This window comes from Mus musculus, chromosome 1, assembly GCF_000001635.26.
Source record: "Mus musculus strain C57BL/6J chromosome 1, GRCm38.p6 C57BL/6J".
In the NCBI taxonomy this organism is placed as follows: Eukaryota; Metazoa; Chordata; class Mammalia; order Rodentia; family Muridae; genus Mus; species Mus musculus.
In genome coordinates this window covers 130079525-130093392 of record NC_000067.6, presented here as the reverse complement: position 1 = coordinate 130093392, position 13868 = coordinate 130079525, and the positions used below count along the sequence as shown (strand labels likewise).

At 38.9% G+C, this 13868-nt stretch overlaps 1 protein-coding gene across 3 annotated transcripts in view; it reads right to left on the bottom strand.

Moving 5' to 3' along the window:
- Nucleotides 1-13868, bottom strand: part of Thsd7b (thrombospondin, type I, domain containing 7B) — a 946089-nt gene that overhangs the window by 125886 nt on the left and 806335 nt on the right. For 2 of the 3 annotated variants that reach the window (XM_011247964.2, XM_011247965.1), the window contains exon 16: nt 10922-10927. The exons of the other annotated variant lie outside the window; for it this stretch is intronic. In XM_011247964.2, coding sequence (XP_011246266.1) covers nt 10922-10927 — 6 coding nt within the window. The remainder of the gene's footprint in view (nt 1-10921; nt 10928-13868) is intronic. 3 annotated transcript variants of the gene reach the window in all.

Here is a 13868-nt window from a genome sequence, read left to right as displayed (position 1 = left end):
ATACAGAAATTGTGGTACATTTACACAATGTATTCATTAGCTATTAAAAACAATGCATTTATGAAATTCTTAGGCAAATGGATGGATCTGGAGGATATCATCCTGAGTGAGGTAACTCAATCACAAAAGAACACACATTATATGCACTTACTGATAAGTGGATATTAGCCCATAAGCTCAGAATACACAAGATATAATTCACAAAACACATGAAACTCAAGAAGAAGGAAGACCAAAGTGTGCATACTTCAGTCCTTCTTAGAAGGGGGAAAAATACTCATGGAAGGAGTTACGGAGACAAAGTGTGAAGCAGAGACTGAAGGAATGACCATCCAGAAACTGTCCCACCTGGAGATCAATCCCATATACAACCACCAAACCCAGACAATATTGAGGATGCCAACAAGAGTTTGCTGACAGGAGCCTGATATAGCTGTCTCCTGAGAGGCTCTGCCAGTGCCTGGCAAATACAGAAGTGGATGCTCACAGCCATCCATTGGATGGAGCACAGGGTCCCCAATGAAGAGGCTAGAGAAAGGACCCAAGGAGTTGAAGGGGTTTGCAGCCCCATAGGAGGAACAACAATATGAACTAACCAGTACCTCCAGAGCTCCCTGGGATTAAACCACTAACCAAAGAAAACACATGGTGGGACTCATGGCTTCAGCTGCATATGTAGCAGAGGATGGCCTAGCCAGTCATCAGTGGGAGGAGAGGACCTCGGTCCTGTAAAGGTTCTATGCCCCAGTATAGGGGAATGCCTGGGCTGGGAAGCTAGAGTGGGTGGGTTGGTGAGCAGGGAGAGGGGGAGCTGATAGAGGGTTTTCAGAGGGGAAACTACAAAAGAGGATAACATTTGAAATATAAATAAGGAAGATATCAGAAAAAAAGAAATTGACTATGAAGAAACCTACATACTGAATTTGCAATATTGCTTAGATTTTAGAAAATATAATTCTGCATGGAATAGCTTTTCCCCCTGAAAGTAATAATGAAGTATTTTCCCCCCATACAGTGCTCAATGCCATTTTTCTTCCTACAGATGTACAGTCTTCTTTTTGGCCTAAATTAATAAATTTTATATATAATGAATTATATATCTTTACGTATATACACATATTATATATATGTGTGTATAATATATATATATATTTTCATCATGTAGCCCTGGCTGGCCTAGAATTCACAGATATCTGTTTGCCTCTGTGTCTGGAGCACTGTGATTAAAGACCTTGCCGCACTAGTCATATCTTAAACACTGACTATTCAATATCAAGGCAGACAGTTTCACTCAGAAAAAACTGTCTGTGTTGCTTTGATTTGAATGTAGTTGTCCTACTTACTCTGAGGGCATGCAGGGATCCCGGACCCAAAGTCTTATATCATGAGATTGGGAGTAGAAATTTGGTGTGATTATTGGTTTTTGAGTGGGGCTTCTAAGAAGCCATTAGATGAGGTCATTAGTCAGGAACTCTCCTTATTGAAAATGGGGTGACTTTATAAAGACCAGAGGAGAACACACAAGCACAGAAAGACATGCATTCCATGTATGGGAGAATTCAGCCCTAGGGACCATGCATGAATGGGGTGTACTATTTGGGCTTTCAGTAATGAAAACTGTGGCTAAAAGTAGCTCCCCACCCCAGGTATTTATTATAGAAGTGAAAATTTGACTCTCACATGAGTGATTAATATAGATCTACTTTCCTCCTGTGATGACAGAAATGAGATCAAAGCATCCTAAACTGCATGTATCCATTTTTTCCATAAACTTTGTCTTCTTCAGGGATGTCACAGAGCATCATGTTATCACTACAGAATGTGGTTCATAGAGAGGGGCTGCAAGGCTCTCATCTAAAGGCTCAGAATTACCTGTGATGACCTAGTTTAGATTATTCACACTGACAAATCACTAGACATTTTTTTCTTTTTTCTTTTGTTCTTTTGAGACAGGTTTCTCTGTATATCCCTGACTGTCCTGGAACTCACTCTGTAGACCAGCTGGCATCGAACTCAGAAATCCACCTGCTCCTCCTCCCAGGTGCTGTGATTAAAGGCATGCACCACCACTGCCAAGTGGCATGGTTTAATTAAAATTTCCATATACATCAAATATCCCCAATGTGCTTTCCAGAATATGAAATATTATAAGATCTGCATTTTTGACCTCCCATATGATATCACAGGTCAAACAGTCCATGTCTTACCTCATGAGATAGGTTGCAATTAAAATATGGGTATACTGTAAATACTGCATATATTAGCTTCAGTTTATGTGTACAAACACAGATGATTTTTCTGTATGGACTTGGCTCCCATCCCCGAGGCATCTTATTATGTAGATACAACATTCCAAATTCAAAATAAATCCCCACAACCTGTCTCAAGAATTCCAGATGTGGATACTCCACCTGTAACATTTTATCTTCACTTGTAGCTGATTTATTGTTGTTACTGTGTGCAATTTAAGTGAATGTGAAAATAAATCATGGTCTTAAAGTGAAATTCACCATAAAGAGGAGTCAGTCAGCAGCACAAATTTATTGGGGTTCTTTTTTCAGCCCTATAAAACTGTGTGGTAGTCTACAAGGACATCAGTTACATGCCTGTATGCACTCACTGTATCTCGTGTGACTTACCTAATAGAGAAAGCACACCAACCAAGGGAATGTGGGGTAGCTCAAATAAAAAGCCCAACTGGGCCCCACATCCATTGACAGAAAATCTCAATGAATACAACATGAGGAAGAGTCCTTCTCTTGGATCTGAATGCCTTGGCTTTGTCAGTATCTTGGGAGATGGCTCTTACTGACATATTCTGTGTGTTATGAAATCATGAGAGAATATGGAGATTGTTCACAGAGTGCAGGCTTCCAGAGGCCATTCCAATTTTCATTAAAAAAAAAAAACATTGCAATTCTCTGTCAAATTGAAGTGAACAGCAGCTACACCATGGCAGCAATGATTGATATTTCCAGAAAACACTGGATGGGGCAAATTCCTCTTACTTCAGAAAAGGAATAGAAAAGAGATCACAAACATAACGGACACGAAATGAATCAATCACCAGAGGACAGGTGTGTGGTTCCACTTGCATCAGGTGTCTACTATAATCAAAGAGATATGAGCAAAAAGAGGACAGGGGGCCTGAAGATGCAGCTGGGGAGATGGAACGTTGCTAATTAACTGGTGCAAAATTTCTGTTACACAAGGTAAGTTGTAAAGATCTTCCATATGGCACCACGCCTGTAGATGGCAAGTCTCTGGTATAAGTGGGCATCTTTAAAAGGGTAGGTTTCATATTTAGTTTTCTTATTACAATAAAATTGTTTAAAAATTGAAAAGAGGATTTTTGTCTCAGAGAACCTTAGAGTAATCTCATGTAAGAACAGGGAAATGATTGGTAGGTAGGTATTTGGATAGATGCTAGATAGAAGTTAGGAGATGATAAAAAGATGATGGATAAAAATGATGAATGGAGGATGAAAGATAGATGATAGGCTATTGATAGACGATGGGTAGAAATGATACATATGTGAGAGAATGTAGATAGAAATAGGCAGGCAAATATATATATATATGGATATATTTATACATATGTACATACATACATACATTCATACACTTGGCCTTTCTTCTAGAATATCACTGCCCAAAATCCATCATGATAGCAGTTTTCTCTGTGGTAATAGAAAAGGGCCTGGGAGCTGGAGAAAGGGCTCATTAATTAAGAGCCCACACTGCCCTTACAGAGAACCAGAGTTGGTTCCCAGCTCAAGACTGCTTGAAGCTCCAGGTCTGAAATCCAGTTCTCACCTCAGTGGGTACCTGCAATCCCATGTCCACGCAGCACATATTCATACATGTAATTTATAAAAAGTGTGTGTGTGTGTGTGTGTGTGTGAGAGAGAGAGAGAGAGAGAGAGAGAGAGAGAGAGAGAGAGACTAAAGGAGACTGCCTTTTTAGATGTCACAGACTACTCATTTTCCCCATAACTCAAAGGAATAATGTGAGGCTAAAATTCTCATTCGTTAACAGAACTATTTTCTCAGGCCCAGTGTTCTAATGATAAGTTAATCAGAAAATATTTGGTAGTATTTGATGTTTATCAAGAAAGGTAGAATGTGTTTGACCTCAAGCTTGAGACTTTTTATTGTATAGGAAATGAAAGCTTTGAGGTGGAAGGCCTTTTTTTTCATGTGCTTTTCACAGGAAGAGGGGACTTTGCAAGTTAATTCCAGTGGCTCAGAGCTTTACATTTTTCCTGTTTTTGTTTCTAGGATACATATCCCCACCTACTTGTTCAATGTGAGCAAGGAAACCATGGCAAACACCCAGGAAAACAAAGTAATTTGTATCATAAAAAGTGTTTGAATAAGGAAGCTATATAACCCAAGGTACTCATTGCAGAAGTCCTGTGAGTGTGTGGTTAAACTATCAAATGCAAATGCTAAGGATTAGTAGCCTACATTGAACTGGTGTGGACAAGTAGGTTGTTAATCAATGAAGAATGCAAACAGAAATCTAAATGTAATTCTCATGAATGGTTCACAGATGCCACAATGCATAAAGGATGAAGCTGGGAACTGTCGGAAATGGGGTAAGATAATGGGAGAACTTATAAAGTAGGACTTCATAAGACTTATGATAGATAGTCATAGCAGGAAGTAAAGGTGGGCCAGAATAAGCCATCCCGAATGAGATGAAGATGTGGTGAGTGGGAAGGTCAAAGAGGAAGGAAACTGGTGCAGTACCTGCATGAGGTCACGGCCAAGGCTAGTGAGCATCTGCGCATCCGAAGCACTGCCTTCACACTGCTCTCAAGGAGCTTCTCACATAAAAAGGGAGAAGATACTACAAGAGGCGGGGATGAAAATGACAGTCAATCAAAAGAGCTATGAGACTTTTAAGGATCATTTAAGTTTAGTGTAGTCTAGGATGGCGGGGAATGTTCATGTTTTTATTTTATAACCTACAGTGGGAGAGAAGGAAAGTCAAGTGCTTGCTAAGTGCCCAGGATTCTGGGGAGTATCCATCCCTCACGAGAAGGGCAATGGAAAGTGTAGGCTGCCTGCCAAGAAAAGTACCTCCGAGAGCACACTTCCTTTTCCCGTTTCTGTTGGCTTACCTGGGATAAATCCTGCACCACGTGAGACCTGAAAGTAACCTAGCCTTCTGAAGATTTGTTTCAAACGACTACTGTCATCCCCAGCAACAAGATCAAAACTCAGTCCAACTTGAGTTCTAGGACCAAGTCCAAAAGGAAAGCCATTAATTAGCCGGAATCACCTTTTCACACTGCGCCACGCCCCAGTGGTCTCAGGCCCAATGCTACAACCAGTTAATCACCATGACAAGGCAACCTTCCCTACTATGAAATACACCCATGTTCTCTAGCATGGTTCATCCACAGCCTGACAGGAGACACTAAGGAAAATAAGAAGACACCATGAATGTGTCCTTTATTCTTCCTAGAGAGGTTTCAAGAAGTAAAAATTTACAGTCTCTACACTGTGGCAAACTTGCCCAGTGTTCAAAATGAAGCTGCAGCCCTCATAGTGGGAGATAAAAGATGCAATTACCGCAGGATCCCAAACAGTGGGCCAATTACTATGATCTTGTAGTTTGGGGGGAAAAATCTAAAGATTAAAACACCCTTAAGAAGATTATTACATAAGAAACATCTGCTAGCAATAGCTACATGTGCTTGTGCATACATGCACACACACAGAGACACCAAATCAAAACAGCAGCAGCAACAACAACAACAAAGCATCAACATGTGGTCTTTCTGCTCTCCCATAGAAAAGTGGGCTGAGATGTTCTCAGAGTGCACAGACCCCTAGTAAGTTAAAGATCAATTCTAGGCACAGCACAGAACAACTTTAAATAATATGAGTCTGTAGTATATGTCCTTCCACAGTGAGCTTGATCTGTCTAGGATGAAGGTAAAGTGAAAGGTAGAGGCAGAAGTGGAGCACATGGCCGACCTCTGAAGAGAGAGCAGCAGGATTGATTGAGTAATGGAATCCCTGCCATTCACTTGCAAGCTGATAAATTGGAATCTTGGCTCTGATTTCCTCTTTAATTCCATCAGTCCAACACATGTATTAAGGACTAATTGAAATCTGCAGTTTTATGGAATAAAGAGTATTTTGTTCTGAACATTCTTCCTCAAAGGCAGCCAGTAATGGAGAGAAAGTCAGAAACAGCCTTCTGCCTCATAACACAATAAAAGCAGAATATATTGCTGAGCCGAGAGCGATTGTCTAAAGCCAGCTGTACTTGGCCTTTATCCTAGTAAATGTACATGGTTGAGCAAAAGAAAAATAGCTGATGATCCTGCATCAGCAACGCTCAGTAAGTGGAACTATTAGTATAAGAAGCAAAGTCATGTGGGCTTTAAAATGTGCTTCAGAAGGGGCGAGTTACCCATTTATGCAGAGTGCAGGCTTCCATAAGTTTGGCTTTGATAATGAGTTAAAATGTAAAATTCACTTGTAAAATTCACTGCCAGATTATAACTAAAACCTAAAAATGCTATAAATCACATTTTTGGAAACAAAAGTAAAAACTTCGACCCACTTAGAAAGAAACGACGCAAGCAGACAGAATTGTGTGCAGCTGAGTTCTGGTCTCTGCTCAAGAGCAGCTCATTGACACATACACAGAGCATCATCACATACACAGAGGGAATAAAGTCCTGCAGAATGCTTCCAGGAAACTTCACCGAGGTCACACAAACACTGTTTGTCCCCAGAAGCTAAAACTTCTGTCATTTTTACTAATTGTGTAAGAATTGTCAAATTTGATCTAATTTCATGTCTAATTGCTTTAGTAATCTGATCCCATTTTAGGATGGTTCTGGAAAGCTGAAATCCAAGTGAATACACAGCCTTTAATACTTCTCCCATTTAGATGAATCCAGAAGTCATCCATCTACCTGATTCCCAACTAGGGATGTCCTAGGCTAATTAAGAAAAGAAACCAATGTTTCTACACACTCCCATTTAATATTACTTTTACTCTGTTATAGCTCACTGTGCACAGCTAAAGGCAGACCCTGCTGTTATGAGGTGGCTGGCTCACAGTGACAACCTGCATTCAGAACACAAGCACTGTGTACATTACTTAGGTGGCACACAGTGTGTGGTGTAAGCTGGACTCACAAAACTTTCATGTCAGTGCATGTGGGAGAAGTTCTCGAAAGCATAGAATTTTTTGTTCTAGACACAGGATGACAAACATATGGGGCAAGGGTGTCTGTTAAAATACAGTCTGCCTTAGCAGGAACACACTGCTTCTAATTGATGAAGTGACATTTTCAGGGCAGTTTCGGGATGGGAAACATCAGGCTGTTTGTTCATATTGGATTCCTGTCCTTCACTGTAGAATTCTTTGGTTGGCTCCTATTAAATTGATAATGCAGTCCTCTCTGGGGGTGTCTTCATCTCAGAAAAGGGTGAAGTGAGCTTTTACATCTTGTGAAAGATGATGCGTGGAGGCATTGCGAGCAAACCCATCTGAAGGATGCAATAGGAAAGGGCTTTGTTTCAGGTTCCGCCATAGATTTTTTTCAGGCCACCCACTTAGGGATCCCTTGGGACCTAGATTTTCTCCTAGATTTTAGCCTGGCATTAATAGTTATCATTTCAGAGACATGTAACAATGGCATATGTGCTTGTGAAACCAAAAGAAGTCACCATATTAAGAAACATTTGTTTTGAGCGTTGTTACTACACAGAGGCAAAGGGATTCTGAAGCTACAAATCAGCCCCATTTTTGCCATCATAAAATGCACCTGAACTCCCAAGTAGTCCCATCTAATAAACTTTAAATACTTGCTAACACTGCACCCTTACAGCCTGGGAGAAGCAAGTGAAAGGATTAAATGCATGCCTTAAAGTTTTATGCTTTCACACCCGCCAAGCTCTGATAAACTGCTGAGGACAGAAGCTGTCCAGAGAGTAACTGCTGAGTCAGCGAATCACCCCACCCACCCCCAAGTCGCTTCACTGTCTCTCATAAAGAGACAAGGAGGATTTACAGTGCCTTGCTCATGTCAACTCTTGCTATTTCTCTTGCTTCTGGAATGTTTCTCCCTAAAAAGAAAAAGTCTTGTATGCTGAAAGACTTAATTGAATTTGTGCCATTCACTATTAAGGGATGACATACTCTGTCCATCTAAGGGAAAAAAGATTGATGAGGGATACAAGAAAGGAGTGTATGGACCCCACAGAGTGACTCATGATTGATGTTAAATATCTGATGGCCACAGTAATTTTTCTTTTTTAAAAAATTTATTTTAATTTTTGGTGTATGTGTTTTGTAAGAATGTATATATATATACACCACATGCATGCATGCCTGGAGCCCGTGGAGGCCAGAAGAGGACATTGGATCTCTGGAACTGGAGTTATGGATGGCTGTGAACTACCACGTGCATGCTGGGATCTAAACCCAGTGTCTCTATAAGATCAACAAGTGTTCATAATTAACTACTGAGCAATCTTTCCAGCCTGGAGATTATATTTTTCTCAATTGAGCTGAACCTTCATGATTATTCCTACATTAACTCAGCAGACACTTCCTGATGTCTGCTCATTACCCCGCCCCCCGCTTCCATCTATAAACCACTAATCAAGATCTGACTTATGGAGTTGCCTGGTTTTGTACATTTCATACAACAGAATCAAATGAACATGTAGAATTTGTATATTACCATTTCCATATAGTGTGTTTACCATTCTTGTAATGTTAACATAGTGTACATTATTTCTTATGGATGAATAAGACCCAATTATATGGGTGCATTACACTGCACTCATGTTCTTTCTTCATGTACTGGGCATAAAGGGCTCATTTCTACCTTTAGTTTCCCATGACCAAGCATCTATGCATACTCTCATGCATAGGTGGCATCAAATCTTTGGGCTACAAACCTAGGAGTGGGTGGCCTTCCAAGATTTCATAGAGATGATATGTACTTTTTAGAGAAACTGCAAAAAAGTACACAACTATCTGGAACAGTGAACAAGCAATGCGTCAAGATCATGTGAGTTCACACCCTTGCTAATGCTCATGGTCACCTGACTACTTTAATATAGGCATGGAAATGGGGACAAAGTCATATTCATGTTAGTTTTCATTTGTATTTCATGTGCTTTCTGGCAGTTTGTATACTTCCTCCAAGGACTTTTTCAGGGAAAGGCATAATCAAATGCATGTCCATTTGTTATCTTTTCTGTTTAAAACTTCATTATGTATCCACAGGAATATGTCCTTACCAAATACATGATTTGAAAGTATACCCTCCTCCACCAATTTGTTGCTTTCCTTCACACGAGGTTTTTGTTTTGGGATTTTTGAGATCTTTATCTATAATTTTGCTGACATTGACAATTTTCTTTTCAATCAAGTGTTAGTGAGTTGCACCCCTTATTATTCACACATATTTTGCCTGTGGAAGAGCGAGATAATTATGGGCATATTGCTTACCAAGGCTTTTGTATAGACCACATTCTCTCTGTATTCCTGTCCATTTTATATAGGAACTCAGCCTTAATAATGATTCTAAGAACATGGTGAAATGTTTTGAGTCATGGAGCTAAAATAATCCATGAAGTCTTATGTATCATGCAACATAATGCACAGCTCTCCATGTAAAGGGGCATTATTTGTAAAGAAAGAAAACATTTAAATAGGGTTGGAAGTATTCATTTTGATCAACATTTACAACAATCTTAGAAGCTAAACATAAGGATGTGAAATATACCTTTAATTTTATCAAAATCATCTTTTAATTAAGTTGGTTCCTCATGCTCAGAGCATGAAATGGGGGCCAATCACAAGAATTGCAATGATTTTTATAGACCATGTAACTCAAAAAGGCCAAATTGAGCATTTTAGTTGGAGCTTGAATGGATCAGAAAGTAATATATCATAAAATTCTTCAATTGGAAACTCTGCTCATGGCTGCCAATCAGCAGAAGACACTGTAGGTCTAGAATTGAATACCTTACCACATCACAGTACATAAGATTAAACTACCAACTCATTTTGTTTCCCATTTTTAATCCCTATAAAACTCTGATTATGAGAGGAATCTGTAGTCTCCAGTGATTTATAAACTCACTTTAGCCACACTTAGCTCCCAGCCCCTAAGGCATCATAAACATCCTTCCACTCCACCATACTTCTGGTCTCTAAAAGCATTACTGATGTTTTTATTCATTATATGGCCAACAGTATTTCAAACAAGAATTGGAATGCACGGAAATAGCATGTGGATTTATTTAAACTATAAAAGTACAGAACTTGAGATTTATCTGAGATATTGATAGAATCTTGAAAGTAGATTAATAGTTGTAAAAAATATGGAATGAATGAGAGAGCAAGAGAGAGACAAGACAGATTGAGAGCCCATGAATTTTATGAGTGCAGTAGCTGGGAATTTGGTGGGCCTAGAAATAGTATGAAACCCTGTGCAGAATTCTTAAACACTGGAGCTATCCTGATAGTGTATCTAGAATTCTTAAGACATTTGAAAGTACAGAGCAGATTTCATAGCAGGAAGCTTTCGGAGACTGGTACACTGTGTGGGTTGTGAAAGCTCAGAGCACTGTTTTCTCCCTATTACAAATAAGGCAAGCATGGCAAATTCAAGCAGATAGAAGTCATTTGGGGGCTTTCAGAAACAGCCACTCTGCTGCAATAAAGGAACTCATTTGATAGTAATGTTTAAAAAAAAAATCAGTCCTCTATGGGATGATTTTTCCCCCTTCTATGTATGAATGATGTTTTGATCAGGATTTACAAAGAGAGAGAGAGAGAACAAAATGCTGACTTGTGAAGAAAAATCATCAAAGTTTCTTTCACTAAATGACAACAGTAAAGATGAGAAGAGACAGCAACACCAACCTGAGCCTTTGTAGGATCCGTGTTAGCAGTGCATGACGGACAAAAGGGAAAGAAAATTATAGACGCATTAGTTGAGCTGCTATTACAACACAGAATTGAAAAAAAAAAAAAGAAAAAGAAAAACAAACCTAAAAAGTCCTTTCCCCTGATCATTGATTATTGATGGCTACACTTGATTTGTAATTTGAATGCTTCGCTCTCAGTCCGTAAGCAAAGCATCCAATGTGTGACTTGGGACACAGAGTTGATTGATGTTCTCAGCCTCATTCTTAAGATCGAGGCCCAGGAATTAACATGAAACTTGGAAGCTTAACTCAGACTCCTTAAGGACAGGAGTGTGTTGTCACAGTTAATCAATTAGCACACTGCACAGGAATGGCTATTTTTGCATGTTTGCACACCACACTGAGCAGACTGAATTAGAAGACAGATCCCACCACACTTGTTCAAACTAGTCTTCCCTATTTCTTTTTTTTAATCAAAGCTTAAAATTTGAATTTATGTCATACCTAAGGCTGGACTGCATGTTCCATGAGAACATGTTCAGAAGTATCCTTATTTATGGTGTTATAGTCTTAATACTTAACTCATATTTGCTCTACAGCCCATATTCTCAAATTGGCAGAGAGATGAATGAATTCGTGAACATAGTCTCAAGAAAATAAATTGTAATTGCTCCAATATAGCTGAAAATTACAACCCTGATCTAAAGCCCATTTTTATTTTAGTTCAATGTTTGCTCATTTATATAATAAATTAAAAATCTTAATTAACAGAATAGAATTTATCAAGGGGCTAAGATGAGTAGGCCAACTAAATATCCATGTATCTGGTATCTTGAAGATTCTAATTGCTTTTGAATCCACCCATCCTCATTTCAATTTATAAGTAACGGTAGCTTGTACACAGAAACCACTATACAATAAACTTAGCAAGTGGCTACATTTGCTTTTGGTATTACAGAAATTTCACTAGAGTGATTAATTTTAGAGTTATGAATTATATCAGCTAATCAAAAGAAGAATATCACTGGCTCTATATAGAATTATAAACCATTAAAATGCTTAATGATGAGAAACTTAGAAAAATCCTTGACTGAAACGGCTGCTTCATAATCTATGTAGGCATAATTAACTCAGTGCTGAGCAATCATTGAGCCCTGAAAAGTATTCACACAATTGCTTTACTGTACATCAGTGCCACATTTGTGCAGAGGGCTATGTGCTAACTGACCATTGCTCCCAAATCTTGCCAATGGCTGTCCATTGACTGGAATTTAGACTGTTGGCTATGGAGACTTGGAACCACTACTAGGTTCACTTCTGCCTTTGGGTGGGTCTCCAATGGTTTCAAGTCTATCCAGAACTCAGAGTGAGTAGAGCTCTAGAATGAAGTTGTGTGGTGGCAAGAACAATTTGATTTTAGTTCAATGCATCAATGCTTAAGCTATGTACAAATTCATTATTCCCTTATACATGATTGATATTAGTGGGTAAAGGGTTATCTCATTGAAAAACAATAAGTCATTTCATCACAGTGCTCTATTTATGTGAGGTGACAGATAAAAAGCAACCAAAAGTTAATTTTGGCATTTATCAGGATACGTTGAAATAGCCTTTCAAAATCACTAACAGTCACCTCACAGGAGAATTTGGGCTCACTGGGAGAAACCCAGTTACCTTAGAAATTATATGTATTAGTTTTCCTTTCTGTATTTTATAAATGTTTCCATATCACACTTATTTAATATCTGGTTAAAATGTAAACTTCCTGGACACAGTGAATTTTCTATTGTTGTTGAGCAGAATTCTTTAAGATTCTCAGTTGCTTTTACCTCTCTATATAGCCTTTATCTTTCTCTTTAGCTTTATTCAAACTTCCGTCTCTTTCCACTGTGAAATACCGCTTCCTTGTTAAAACTGATGTGTCAAAATTGTTTAAATCTCTCAGTGGGCCAACTCTATCTCCATATATTTAAATATTATTCTCTCTTGAAAGATAATTTCACATTTCACTATTTCTTGCAATAAATCTCCTCAAGTCTGTGTTTCCATAACTCCCAAGACATAGCAGACAGAATCACAGGTTTGGACTTGTGTGCACAAATTTTGTCTCCAGAGACAGAGACTAAGTTTTGAGACCAGAGTCAGTAGTTCATCTCATGCCTTTATCCATGGGCACTCACCTCACTTCCTCAGCTTTCAACTGGGATGCACACCAGCAACTCTCAGACTGCCTCCAGGCTTTAATCTCACATCAGCGGTGTTACATAATTGGCTCATCTCCTCTTGAGGATTGCAGCCTTTTGAACTGAACAGCTACTTGTGCCTATGCCTCTCTAGCCTGCAGATGGCTACTGTGGGACTTTCCAAGCCAATCAAACAGCTCCTTCTTTGTTCTATTGGTCTTATCCTCTAGAGTCCATATTCTTAAATCTTGGGTTATGATCCTACATGGGGGTCATATAACTGAATATGGGGGCTATAAAAATGAGGTAACAGCAAATGGTTTCTTAATATATAATGAATAAAATGAACTCATAGTGAAATGGAGGATCACTCTGCAGTGTTTCTGGTGACTCTCCCATGCTGTATACTATGTGACATCACTTCAGCCTTGGTTCAGAACCCAGTATATATGTACCCAGGCTTATTCATGCTACCATATTATGCAGCACTCACACAAGCTGACTCACCTCAGATTCAAGATGATTGTTACGAATTGCAGTGCACTTACTGTGCATACAAAGTTTTCTGCTGTCATAGAAACACAACCATTTAATAATGGAAATGAAGACTTTTAATATTTTTCTGCTGTCATCACTTAGCATGTAACAAATCAGGAAAACTTTGGGTTGTATTCTACTAGAATGTGTATTTTAAAAATTGCTATTTGTGCTGCTGACATGAGTTTCATTAGAAATCACTAAATGAATTTGTCTTCAGAT